We start from the raw sequence: 13,914 nt of genomic DNA on the forward strand, positions 1-13,914 counted from the left end.
ATGAGGTGCAGGGCCCAAGCACCTGGGCCATCCTCCACTGCACTCTCTGGCACAGCAGAGAGCTGGCCTGGAAGAGGGGCAACCGGGACAGAATCCGGCGCCCCAACCGGGACTAGAACCCAGTGTGCTGGCGCCGCTAGGCGGAGGATTAGCCTAGTGAGCCGCGGCGCCGGCCATTACACCTTTTTTTTTTAAAGATTTTATTTATTATTTATTTGAGAGGTAGAGTTACAGACAGTGAGAGGGAGAGACAGAGAGAGAGGTCTTCCCTCCGCTGGTTTACTCCCCAGATGCCCTTAACATGTGGGACCCAGAAACCCGTTCTAGGCCTTCTGCACGGGTGGTAGAATGCAGCTACCCAAGCCGTCACCTGCTGCCCTCCAGGGTATATACCAGCAGGAAGCCAGAATCTGAGGGCAGACAGGATCTAAACCCAGCACTCTGTCCTGGATGCAGGCTTCCCAAGAAGTGTCTTAACTGCTGGGCCAAATGCCTGCCTCCCTGTTATCTTCCTCCCTTCCTCCCTTCCCACTCTGAGACTCCGGAAACAACCTGATCTGATTAGGCATTGCTCAGAACTACCCTCCTGAACTCTGATTTCAGGGACAATCACACTACAGGCAGTGGGAAAGCAAGGAGTGAGGGGCTGGGACGTGTCCGTAACTTTCCAGTGACTCAGGAGGAGGTGCTGTGTGCGTCACCGTGCCACCCGTCCTCCCTCAGAATATAGAGAGCACCCTGTTCCAAATTCATCTGGGTTACTAAAAACCAAATGGTTTCCCTAGGGATATAAAAGAGTCAAACTAAGCTTTGATAAGCAAGAATACTTGGTGATAACCGTTTCCCTTGCAAAAGCCTAAGTTTGGCCGGCGCCGCGGCTCACTAGGCTAATCCTCCGCCTTGCGGCGCCGGCACACTGGGTTCTAGTCCCGGTCAGGGCACCGGATTCTGTCCCGGTTGCCCCTCTTCCAGGCCAGCTCTCTGCTGTGGCCAGGGAGTGCAGTGGAGGATGGCCCAAGTCCTTGGGCCCTGCACCCCATGGGAGACCAGGATAAGTACCTGGCTCCTGCCATCGGATCAGCGCGGTGCGCCGGCCGCAGCGCACCAGCCGTGGCGGCCATTGGAGGGTGAACCAATGGCAAAAGGAAGACCTTTCTCTCTGTCTCTCTCTCTCTCACTGTCCACTCTGCCTGTCAAAAAAAAAAAAAAAAAAAAAAAAAAAAGCCTAAGTGTTCAAACATATTTAAAAGTGGTACTAAAGTTAAAGCTCTTGGATGACTGGGACAGTGTCCGCATGTCATTTTGGTGATCATGATATGAGGAGAACAGTGGTTTATTTCATATGTAGCCCTGTGTTCTGATTTCTCTTTTTTTTAAACTTTTATTTAATGAATATAAATTTCCAAAGTACAGCTTATGGATTACAATGGCTCCCCCCCATAACTTCCCTCCCACCCGCAACCCTCCCCTTTTCCACTCCCTCTCCCCTTCCATTCACATCAAGATTCATTTTCAATTCTCCTTATATTCAGAAGATCAGTTTACCATATATTAAGTAAAGATTTCAAGAGTTTACACCCACATAGAAACACACAGTGAAAAATACTGTTTGAGTACTAGTTATAGCATTAAATCACAATGTACAGCACATTAAGGACAGAGATCCTACATGAGGAGTAAGTGCACAGTGACTCCTGTTGTTGACTTAACAAATTGACACTGTTGTTTATGGCATCAGTAATCACCCTAGGCTCTTGTGTTCTGATTTCTTAACCTCTAGCGGCTGGCCTGGGAATGGACATTTAGCATGAGGGCTGTTCAGTCTGAGTCCAGGGTACATTTCACTTTTGTGGCCTCAGGGGCCGATGTTGGAAATGTTTTCTTGACATGAAGCTTAAAGTGAAAAGATTCATTAAAGTTGTTAAGAATTTTATTCTTGTTTCTCTCTCTTATTTATGTATTTGAGAGACAGAGACAGAGAACCATCCATCCACTGGTTCACTCCCCAAATGCCCACATCAGTGAGGGCTGAGCTAGACTGAAACTAGGTGTCAAGAACTCAATCCCCACCTCAATTCCCGGTGTCCCACATGGGTAGCAGAGACTCAGCTACTTGAATCAACACCTCTGCCTTCCAGTGTGCACATTAGCAGGTTCCACTCAGAAATGGAACCAGTTCGGGGAGGGGAGGGGATGGGCAACACTGTGGCATAGTAGGTTAAGCATCCACCTGTGGTGCTGGTGTCCCATATGGGCACCAGTTTGAGTCCTGGCTGCCCCACTTCTGATTTAGCTCCCTGCTGATGGCCTAGAAAAGCAGTGGAAAATGGCACAAGTAGTTGGGCTGCTGCACCTGCATAGGAGATCTAGAGGAAGCTCCTAGCTTCTGGCTTCAGTTTGGCACAGCTTTGGCCGTTGTGGCTATTGGGGAATGAGCAAGTGGATTGAAGACTCTCTCTCTATCTCTACCTCTCTCTGTAACTCTGCCTCTCAGGTAAATAAATATTAAACAAACAAACAAACAAACAAAAACGTAGAACGGGGACTTGAATCTAGGTACTCTGATGTGGGGTATGGGCATCCCAAGTGGTATCTTAACCGCTGTGCCAAATGTCCCCCTGCCTTGCTTATATTTTGATGTCTCCTTTTAATCTTTTTTAGGCTCCTTCAACCAGAATTTGGGCTGGGGCCCTATTCTGGTGTCCCTTCAGGTCCCGGAGCTCACTATAGAAGACTTCCTGCAGGAGTGCCTAGCCCTCGGCAGTTACTTGACTCTCTATGTCTACCTGCTTCAGTGCTTAAATAGTGAGCAGACTCTCCAGAACGAAATGAAGGTGCTGCTGCACCTGAGCAAGTGGCTGGAACAGGTGTACCCAAGGTATAGCGGCACTTGTTTTGCACAGATGCCTAGCCCGAGGGCCTGTTTTCTGAGTAGGTTCTTTAATTTTCTAAAATGGGAATTTTGAAGCACCAAGCTTGAGTTCCCTTATGAGTTGAGGGGAGATAAAAATCTCAAGCTCATAGGGTTGTTACGAGGCTTAACGTGAGAGGACAGAAAGCCCGTACATGGTGTCTGGCACATGGTGAGTGCTAAGCAGTAGCTGTTAGCAGTCCCATTATTTTAGGAGCATGATCACCTGTGCCTAAGCCTCTAGGGCACTAAATGGCCTGTGCTTCAGACTGTTGTGGACTTTCAGGTAAACGGGGGTGGGAAAAATCCACTCCTGATTTTGTTTTCCTCTGGTGCCTCCCCCAGTTCCACGCAGGAAGAGGCCAAGCTGTTTCTGTGGTGGCACCAAGTGCTGCAGCTGTCTCTGATTCAGACCGAGCAGAATGACTCGGTCCTGACAGAATCTGTGATTCGAATTCTGCTCACACTTCAGAGCAGGCAGTGCCTTGTGGCGGAGGAGAGGCTCAGCTCTGGGATCCTGGGGGTAATCGGCTTGGGCCGGAAGTCACCCTTGTCTAACAGGTAAGGAAGCACCTGCTATTGTTCTAAATAGGCCTCAGACGTCTGCGTTGATGTATAGGTTGTGATACCTCAGTAGGTTTTGCAACCAGGTTTTCCAGAAAAATTAAGAGGAAAAAATCAGAGCCGGATTACTTTTTTATAGTCTTAAGAAGCATTTTTTTCTCATCTTGACGCTACTTTAGGTTCAAACAAAATTTTGTATCAGTAGCGTCTGTTGTATTTTGACTTTGTATCGTTACTGCTGCTTTTTTTTTTTTTTGATTTGAGCCCGTGATGGTGTGCAAGGTTAGGTTAGAATGCCCGGTGTGCTGCTTCACTACAGGTGCTAGATCACTGTGCGTGGGTTCAGGGGAACCCCACACCTGTGGGGGACTCGGATCAGTGCACCATTAAGTCCTCAGCAAGGGTGAAGGGCAGTTGGTGAGAAGGACAGGTAATAAGAATCAGGTCCACGTATTTGTTGCTCAGACTCCCAAGGCATGGAATAATTTACCATCTGCCTTCTGTCCTGCCTAGCAGTTCTTCTCCTGTTCTGTCTGCTTCTTGTGGAATAGCCCATTCTGCTGTTGCAACTTTGGGGACAGCTCATTGCAGATCAGTTAATATCATGTTTCTTTGTGTGTGGTAGAATTTAGCAGAACTATGTGATTGGTTTCATTTTAAATTTGCCTTGTGTTTCTTTTACTCCCATCAGATATTTTCATTATTGTTTTTTAATTGTAGTAAAATGCCCATAACTTAAAATGTCTCATGGCAGCTGCTGTAATATAAATAATTCAGTGACATTTAGCATGTTCACAATATCGTTGCAGCCCTCACCACTGACTAGTTCCGGAAGGTTTTCATCATCCCCAAGGGAAGCCATGTACCCATTAAGCAATCGCCTCTGTTTCCTTTCACCCTTAGTCGCTGGCAGCCTCTAATTGGCTTTATGTATTAAATCCTGTTTTAGACATTTTACATAAATGAAATCAAATAATATGTGGCATCTTCTGTCTGACTTCTTTCATGTAGCACAGAGTTGTCAAAGTTCATCCATGTTGTAGCATGTAGCAGTACTTCACTCCTTTATCATCGTATGGATATACCATGTTTTGTTTATTTATTTGAAAGAGTTACAGAGAGAGAGGGACACACACACACACACATCTGCCAACCTCTGGTTCACTCTCTAGATGACTGCAACAGCCAGGGCTGGGCTAGGCTGAAGCCTGAAACCAGGGGCCAGGAGCTTCATCCAGGTCTCCCATGTGGGTGTCTGGGGCCGAAGCACTTGGGCCATCTTGTGCTGCTTTTCCTAGACCATTAGCAAGGAGCTGGGTTGGAAGTAGAGCAGCTGGGACATGAACCAGCGCCCATATGGAATGCCAGCATCACAGGTGTGCCATCACTTGCTATGCCACAGCGCCAGCCCCTTGTTTATCCGATTATCAGCTGATAGACATTTGGATTGTTTCAACCTTTACCTAATTGCGTAAAATGCTGCTGCGAACATTCTTTTAAAGGAGTTTGTTAGGACATCTGTTTTCAGTTCCTCTGGGTCTGTTCCCAGGCCTGGAGTTGCTGGATCCTGTAGTAACCGTGTTGCACTTCCTGAGAGCTACTTTCATAGCACCTGCACCATTTATATTCCCACAGCAGCCTGTGAGGCTTCCAGTTATTCTACATTTTTGCCAACACTTTCATTCTTTGATTGTTGTTGTTGTTGTTAATTTATTTATTTTTATCCGAAAGGCAGAGATACAAAGAGGAAATAGAAACACAGAGAGATCTTCCATGTGCTGGTTCACTCCCCAAATGCCTGCAACAGCCAGGCCTGGGGTAGGCCAAAGTCAGGGGCTGGCAGTCCAAACCTGGACTCCCACATAGGTGGCAGGGATCCAAGTACTTCACTATCACTTCCTGCCGTCCAGGGTGCACCTTAGTAGAAAGCTGAAATTAGAAGTGGAGCTGGGGCTTGAACGCAGGCATTCGGGTATGGGGTGCAGGCATTCCAAGCAGTGACCCAACCACTGCACCAAATGCCTTCCCTGACACTTTCACTCCTGAATCTGAATTATACCTGCATTGTTTGCATGGTGATCATGGAAGGGGAGGTTCAGGTTCCTTGTTGATCAAGTTGAAGACTTTCCTGAAGAGGTTAACGATGCAGTAGACCTAGAAATGTGTTTATCCTGTTTTGTTTTAATAGAAAATGGTGGTTATTTTAATATCATTTCCTCCTTCTGACCTCCCCCTAACCCCTAAGGTTCCGGGTGGTTGCCCGAAGCATGGCTGCCTTCCTTTCAGTCCAGGTTCCTACAGAAGATCAGATCCGATTGAGACCTGGCTCCGACTTACATCTGACTCCCAAAGCCCAGCAGGTCGGTACAGACAGCTTTCTGCCTGCGGGTCAGAGGTCTCCCGCCTGCCTTCCCTGTAAGGTGGCAAGGTGGTAGCTCTGGCTCATATACACGATGGCATGAGGCTTGTAGGAGCACGTGTGCTCATCCCAGATTTTAAGCCATTTTTTGTAGATACTTACCTAGAACACTGTTATTGTGGATGAAGCAAGGCCATAGGCAAACCAGTCTAGGTCTGAATTTTGTTCTGGTAAGTGTAAATGCACACTTACCTGCTAAAGGCTTGCAGCTGGGGGCCGGGGGCTGAGGGCTGAGGGCTGAGGGCTGAGGGCTGAGGGCTGAGGGCTGAGGGCTGAGGGCTGAGGGCTGAGGGCTGAGAGCTGAGGCGGGTGCAGAAAATGCAGCCACAGTTGAGATGGAAGGAAACTAGCTGAGTTTAACTTGGAACCAAGGAAGGGATTCCTTTGTGAGTCTGAAGGTTGACCACTGTTGGCTGATGCTGCAGACAGAATGGTAGCTCTGGAAAATTATAGTTTGTTCTAGAAACAGGAAGACGGTGTGGGCAGTGGTCCCATTCTGGTATCTCCTGCTCACCTGTCTGTAGGCCAGGAAGCACAAGGTGCATACTCTGAAGCAATGGCTGGCAGTCCTGGGTGCCGCTCTCTGCCAGGCATTGCCCTGAGCTACAACTCACTGGCTATGCACAAGTCAAAGTGTAACTCGTTTATTCCTCATAATAACAGCAGAGGAACTGCTGTTTTCCTGGTTTTGTGGATGAGTAATCAGTCATGGGTCATACAGCTTGAGAGCGGGGGGCTGGCTTCACCCTCATCAGTCCAGCTGTAGGGTGTGTCTGTGCCTGGGCATTGTGCAGACCCCTCGGCTGTGCTGTCTAAGCCAGCTACACATGTATGAGATCTTGCCTATTAAGAATGAAGATCAGGCAGAACAGTTGGTAGGTTCTTCAGAGGGATCCCTGTGTAGAAAATACCTGATGATGGTTGCTCACTGGCCAGACAGCACAGCTGTTTAAATCCCTAATGTCTCACATGAGGTATCACAGGTGGCAGAAGTTATTTAAAAAACTTTTTAAGTTGTTCTTTAATAAAATTAAAAACATTTGGAACTGGGCCAGGGCTGTAGACAGAAGCTGGCAGCTTAGTCCAGGTTGCCCACATGGGCAGCAAGAACCCAGTCGCTTGAGCCATCACTGCTGCCTTCCGGTGTCTGCATTTGCAGCAAGGTAGAGGCAGGAGCAGAACCAGGAATCCAACCCAGGCATTCGGATAGGGGAGGTGCGCATCCCAACTGACATCTTTTTTTTTATATATATATTTATTTTATTTATTTGAAAGAGCCACAGAGGAGACAGAGAAATCTTCGGTCTGCTGGTCCATTCCCCAAATGGCTGCAGTGGCCAGGGCTGGGCCAAACAAGAGCTAGGAGCCTCTTCCCACTCTCCCATGTAGGTGCAGGGGCCCAAGCACTTGGGCCATCCTCCGCTGCTTTCCCATGTGCACTGACAGGGAGCTGGATTGGCAGTGGAGCAGCCGGGACTCAAACCGGTACCCATATGGGATACTGGCATTGCAGGAGGCAGCTTTACCCTCCCTCACACTGGCATTTTAACTGCTTAGCCAAAGGCCTACCCCGAGATGAGCCTTTTGAGGGCAGATAGTGACATCAGAGAGATGTATTTCAGGGTGTATATGAGAAGTCTTCAACTCCTCTGTGGCCACCAGAACCTGGAGCATCTAGGCGTGACTCCAGGTCACCTGGGCCCAGCCTCTCTTTGTCCGCATTTCAGGGATGATTTTCTGTGTGTCTCCTATGAACTTGCCATTAGGATTTTTAGACTTGAAAATGGTCATCTTTTTTTTTAAGCTTTTATTTAATAAATACAAATTTTATAGGTATAGCTTTAGGAATATAGCGGTAACAGTCATCTTTTTTAAATAGAATGATTATTTATTTATTATTTATTTATTATATTATTTATTTATTATATTATTTATTATTGTAAAGCCTCAAAATGGACCATTGAGGGGCTACTTGAAAAAGAAAAGGAGGGGAGAGAGAAGAGAGACACCGTGGCTCATAGGAGTGCCTGTCCCCACTCATTCAGTTCTTAGATCGAACTCTGTTCACAGAGCTCTTAACTTGGTCCCCAAATCCTAAGACTTCTATGTACAGCCTTCCTGGTAATTTATTTCTAAGCTTTCAGTTCATTTGCCATCCTTAAAAAATCTCCCTCCCTGTTTTGTGAACCAAGCCAATTCCATCATTTAGTATCTATCATCTAGCACTCCGGTTGAGAGGGAGGGGACACGGTGCAGGGGAGGGGGACAGGGTCACAGTCCTGGGGTGGGTGAGCTTGTGCAGTTGGAAAACAAGACTCCCTGCTGTTGCGAGTCCTTGTTTTCTCCACGTAGTCTCTTCTGCTAGGAAGGAAGCAGAGTTAAAGTGATTGAGTCAAGGCATGTTTTTCCTTTACTGCTCTGGAGAGAGGTGTGGGAACATTGTCTCCATCCATTCTGGGCAGATTCGGGAGGCACCTGATCCGGACTTTATGCTCCTTTAACCTCAGCCGGCCATGGCAGCAGGTTTCTGCAGCAGTTCATTCAATCAGACCAGTTACACATGACCTTGTTTTGTAACCGAGGAACAAGCCCAGCACCACATGGGGCAGGGCTCACTTGGACGAGATGCTGGGTGCCTGTGATTTCCCAATGGCTCCTGGGAGGAGGGGGCTGGTGATCTGTTGGGGAGGAGCCCCCTGGTGAGAGTTGGGACCAAAGGAAATGAGAATGAGGCGGCTTTCAGGAAGCTGGGGCAGGGGGGTGACAGGTGAGGAGGCCAGCGGTAAGACAGGCCCGGCTGAACCATAGCTCTTGGCCACAAAGTGTTGGGGAGTAGCCCCAACCAGGAGAGGGGAGGCTGGATGTGGAAAGCTGCAGAAGCCAAGGAGGCTTTGAGGTGCTGTCCTCCCTCTGCGAGTGGCTACTGGTGCCTGCATTCTGGACTCCTAGTTCCCAGCTCACAGTGGAACCACATCGTAACAGTAAGTATGCTGTGCCCGTGGCCACCACGTTTCACGTTCACTGTGGAATTAACCCCCCGTCTTTCGTGTCTTTTAGGCTCTGAGTGCTCTTGAATCCATGACCTTGAGTAAGCAGTATGTTGAGTATCAGGATCAGATACTGCAAGCCGCCCAGTTTATAAAGCACCCTGGCCATTGCCTCCAAGATGGGAAAAGCTTCCTGGCTCTTCTTGTCAACAGTCTGTATCCAGAAGTGCATTATTTGGACAACATTCGATAGTACCACTGAGACTCTTGAAAACCATGTTGCTCTTTAAGTTTACATTTAACTTTGCTGTTGTACCCCTAACTTCCCTCCGTTTCACCGCAGAGTAAGTTCAGCCAAGGAGCAGCTGAGTGAGATGCAAGTCGGGAGGCATTAGGGAACTCTGGGGTGTGTGTAAGTTTGTCTTCTTAGCTCTTAAAACATTCTGGGAGCATCGTAACTTTTATGTTCGCCCACAAGTGAAATTAACTGAGCTTCCCCTGGGTGCAGAGCCTCTCGGAGTTGCTGAACTTCGCAGGCGTCTCGAGTACAACTGCTCCAGGAATCGTGTGGAGCTCTCACTTTTACACCCCATTTGTGTTCTTCCAAAGTAAGAACAAAAGTCAGCCTTGAAAATTTCTGCATTTCTCAAATGTGGGGAAACACACCAGCATCTGAGTATTGTGGTAATTCCCTCAACAGGGAGCTGGAAGTGCTGAATTGGTTCGTGTTGCATGTGATGGGGTAGGCTGGCTCTCCGTGACGAGCTTGCCGTGTACAGCAGGGGAGCACAGCCAGGGATGACTGTCCAGTCACCACAGCCCCGCCATTCCCTTGGATCCTACCCCCAGCCCAGCCCCCCAGTCACACCACTTACCTGACCCTGTTGACACTGAAATTTCCAAGTTGGTATCCAGAGGCCTCTCGTGTCAAGAGACAAGAGATGGGGAGAAACTGGGCCCCACTGTGTATTCCCTGCGTGTTCTTCCCTCCATAGTTAAACGCAAATGCAGGTTTGGGGTCTGCTGAAACACTGTCCTGCAGAAGCCAGGTCGGGTTGGGAGAACTGCTGCGGGCTGGCTTTCTTCCAGGAGCCACGTGCCTTCTGTTAGCAGCTGTTCTCATTCATTGCCAGAGCCTCACAGTGGCACTGCCTGTGGTGTCGCCATCTTCTTGCCCGTGGTATCATTGCCTGAGCAATGGCAGCTGGACTCTCGTCATCGGATTCGTGCTGCTGTCAGCTCCAGATGGATTTCATACGTCCAGCTTTGCCTACAGGGCAGCCCGGGAACATAAGTAGTCATCTGACGTGTCTCAGTGGCCGCCAGGAGCCTTTAGTAGGGAGACAGGGATGTGGGCCAGCAGAGCAATGACTGCTTCTCGTGTACCCTTGGCCGTGCTTCCCCCACACCTGGAGGCTTGTGGGAGCTCTTCATTTTGAACTTGTGCGGTTGAGCAGTTCTGCCTCCTGGGCAAGCTCTGATGGAGCGCATCCAGTTCAGGCTCAGAGTTTTGTGGGCCACAAAGCCTCGTCTTCCGGGGACATGTTCTTTGTTTTCCTTTCTCCCCATTTTCAAAGTCGGTCATCCACCTGTGTATAAGAAAATTTTAGGAGCTCTGCCATTTACCGAGCTGATCTGACAACAATGGTGTTAAGATGGGAGATACCTTGTGTGCTGTTTTCTTTGAGGAGGAGGCAATTATTGATTTCCTAGAATGTGAAGTTTTTCAGTGACAGTATGTACATTTTAAAGAGAATTATGATTAACCTGTTAATTTTTGAAAGTTTATAATATTTATAATGTATTTGGTCTGTAAAAATGATGAAAAATAAAATCGACCTTTGGTTGTAATAGTTATGAATCCAGACTGCAGGGTATCCCACTACTTCGTCAAGTATTTCAGTTGGTAAAATTGCTGTTGGTTTTATGCCTGATGTCTTCTAGTTGTAACCTCATCATCAGAGATGGCCAGTGGAGGTGCATCTTCTTCCACTGCTTTATGTTTACTCTCTGGGCTAAGAAAGTGCTTTAAAGGCACCGGCTGGTTCAGATCATGGCAGCGCTGCTGGGGTCTCCTGGGAAGGCAGGGCAGCAGGCCTGTCAGCCTGCCCACTGCTTTCAGGGCTAATGGGTTTCCAGAGAGCACAGGGCCACGTTTTCAGAGACAGCGACTGGGGCTGCATGTAAATCCTGGGATCAAGGAAAAACAGAGCCTGCCTTATGGGCCGAGTGACGTGGAAGGCAACCTGTTGCACGCTCCAGACTTCTGGCACAGTGGCCGGCCCTGGCACCCCGCTCAGATAAGGATGTCTGACAGTTTCCTAGGAGCAAGAGGAGGCAGCATTCTGATCCCAACAAAAGAGTGCCTCTCGGCCTCTCCATTCCTTGTCCCCCACCATGCAGTTCTCAGATGGGGGCAGAGTCAGCTGGGGGTCAGTCTTCTCCATCCAGCACCTGCAGGGCGGGGCGGACAGCTGGATGCAGGGCGTGTGAGGGAAAGGGGTCCTGCAGAGTGTGACAGTGGCAGGTAGGGCTAGGGCTCTCCTGTACGTTTCCAGAGCTCTTACTCTCGGGACCCCAGCTCGGAGGCTGACTGTTTCTCAGCTGCATGATCAGTGTGTTGTCCCAGTCACCGAATGCCTCTGCCTCCCCGGTATTGGGCCCAGTTCAGTCAGTTCTTTGAGTCTGGGGGAAGTCTGATCCCTTCAACCAGTGACAGCCTCCTTGTTCCTCCCCGTCATCTGCCAAGGTCAGTTTGTCCATGTTGCCCGAGTTAAGAGTGTTTAAATGAAGGTGATGGTTTTTCATTAGGTGTTTGTTGCTACAGTTATTTCTTTGGGAGCAGGAAGTGAATTCCTAGGGTCACATTTAAAACCAGAGGGGCATTTAATACTCATCTCGTCCCTCTTGTGAGGATCCTGTGATGCCCTGCTGGGCATGCCCAGGCTGCCACTGTGGGCTCTTTTTGTAGTTCTGGTTGTTAGCGGGCCAACGGCTCCTGGCAATGTGACTTATTTATTGGTCAGGGCTCTGCCTAGAGCAATCCAGGCTAGGGCTGTCCTCTTGTACCGCTTGGGACAGATCTCCTGGCAGTTTGAGTTTTTGTCACGTTTTGGACCCAACCCCTTAGTCTTTTGCAGGCTAGGTGGCCCTGTGTCTTTAGTTAGTTCTCTTCTCCCATGAGGTCTAAGAGGACTGCACTTTGTGAAAAGTTCTCACATTGATCCATGTTATCCAAGAGAGGCCAACATCAGGGTGAGACGGATGAGGCATCTGGGGCACCAGTTGAACTGGTGCTCACTTGCAGGTGCCAAGAGTGGGAATCCTCCTGTTCTGACAACTCACTTGCCACGTCCTGCTCCCTGCCCTTGGGTTACGGTCATACTACCGTGGTCCACGTAGTGTAGTTGGCTCCTCTGGACTCTTGGGTGGCAAGTAGCTGTGCCCCAGACCTGTGGAGTGTCAGTTGCTGCGAAAGACTAGTCTCCTTGCACATCTCACACTAAGTCTAACAATAAGGCACTTCACAGGTAACCCTTCACTACTGTCTCCTCTCTATTTGGGTCTGACTTTACAGCTTATTTTGAGATGGTAGCTGATCATTTTTCTGCCCAGTTAACTTTGTCTTATTAAACAAAATGGAAATATAAATGCTGGGAAATAAGCATGTTGCTTGTTCTGTTTTTTTTTTTCAATGTCCCCTTCTGTGTTCTTTCATGGGCAGCTGGGTGATGCTGGGTGAAGTCCTTGATTTATAGCCAGGCACCAATGCGGACTTCATTGTGGTGTGTGACAATACGCTCATGTTTTAGGGAGGCCCAGAGCAGCTATATGATGGGACTTCAAGAAGGGTGTGGAAAAATGGAATTGAAAGATTTACTTTGGTGCAAAAATAGTTTATGTCCATACATATGAACAGTCTTCAAAAAGATCATGCAAAAATGTATATTATGCAAAAACTATGCCTGAATTTCAAAATGTTTTTGCACCAAAACTTCTAATTCTGTTTTTCGACAGACTTTCTGAAGTATACCTTCATATGTGAAGTTTCTTTCATTCACACTGGATAGGTTTTTGATACTTGATGATGATAACTTGAAAAAAAAGCCACCTGTGGATCCTGTTTTGGGATGGTGAATCACTGAGGAATGCTGTTGTGTGTAACTTATCTTTAATGTACAGATGCAGTATCTCATTGAGCACTGAGAATCAGAACTCACTCTTCCTTCAGTGGTTTGAAGTCACTTTCTGAGAAGACAGAGGCTGTTGAACCCTTCCTTCTCCCATGTCTCATGTGCCCTTCAAGTCCTCTGATTTTAAGTCATTACATGTGCAATATTCACTTCTTAGTCACGCTTGAGCCTTTTACAAGCTTGTACAAAGGATGAATTTTTATATAGCCATGAGAAACAGGAAGAAATGAAAATTGGTGAAGTAAAATTCTGCAAATAAACCAGATTTGAATTCAGTGTACACGCGGTGAGCCTGTCTCATTGTTTTGGGGAGGTTGGTTTTTTGGGTCTTGTTTTCATAAATAAATCACACTAAGAAACATTTTAGAAAGTTTGTGATGGGTAGAAATGTTATTCTGTGATGTTTCACCTCAGTGGAGAGGCCTGTAATTTCAGAAAGAACCTGTGATTTTGGACCTGAAGAATTGGCTTGGACAGAGGCCACTTGGTGACACCGCAGAGGTGAGGAGAGCCCCTGTTGCTCTCTAATGTGGACTTGAGCTTGGTAGGAGGAGGGCTGTGAATGCTGCTAAAAGGCTGCCAAGACCTGAGACGTGATGGGTGCAGGTAGAGGTACCTCGGAGAGCAGAGCTGTCGGGGCAGACAGTGTCCCCGAGTTTGGTCAGGGTCTGCTCTGAAAATCCACTGTCTGGTTGCGCCGGGATGCCAGAGCACTCCTCCTTGGTGTCATTTCTCATTAACCTTTGTAAGACACACCTTGGGATGAGCCCAGTGTGTGGGAGGGTCTGTGCATTTAGGATTAACACCAATTTGGGATTTCCTGGGGGATGATACCTTCTG

At 48.0% G+C, this 13,914-nt stretch overlaps 1 protein-coding gene across 3 annotated transcripts in view; it reads left to right on the top strand.

Moving 5' to 3' along the window:
• Positions 1–13,354, top strand: part of EPG5 (ectopic P-granules 5 autophagy tethering factor) — a 109,097-nt gene extending 95,743 nt beyond the window's left edge. For all 3 annotated transcript variants that reach the window (XM_070050250.1, XM_070050251.1, XM_070050252.1), the window contains 4 exons: positions 2,662–2,878; positions 3,257–3,472; positions 5,721–5,835; positions 8,952–13,354. In XM_070050250.1, coding sequence (XP_069906351.1) covers positions 2,662–2,878; positions 3,257–3,472; positions 5,721–5,835; positions 8,952–9,134 — 731 coding nt within the window. In that variant the 3' untranslated portion in view covers positions 9,135–13,354. The remainder of the gene's footprint in view (positions 1–2,661; positions 2,879–3,256; positions 3,473–5,720; positions 5,836–8,951) is intronic.
• Positions 13,355–13,914: the final 560 nt, after the last annotated feature.

Source organism: Oryctolagus cuniculus, chromosome 10, assembly GCF_964237555.1.
Source record: "Oryctolagus cuniculus chromosome 10, mOryCun1.1, whole genome shotgun sequence".
In the NCBI taxonomy this organism is placed as follows: domain Eukaryota; kingdom Metazoa; phylum Chordata; class Mammalia; order Lagomorpha; family Leporidae; genus Oryctolagus; species Oryctolagus cuniculus.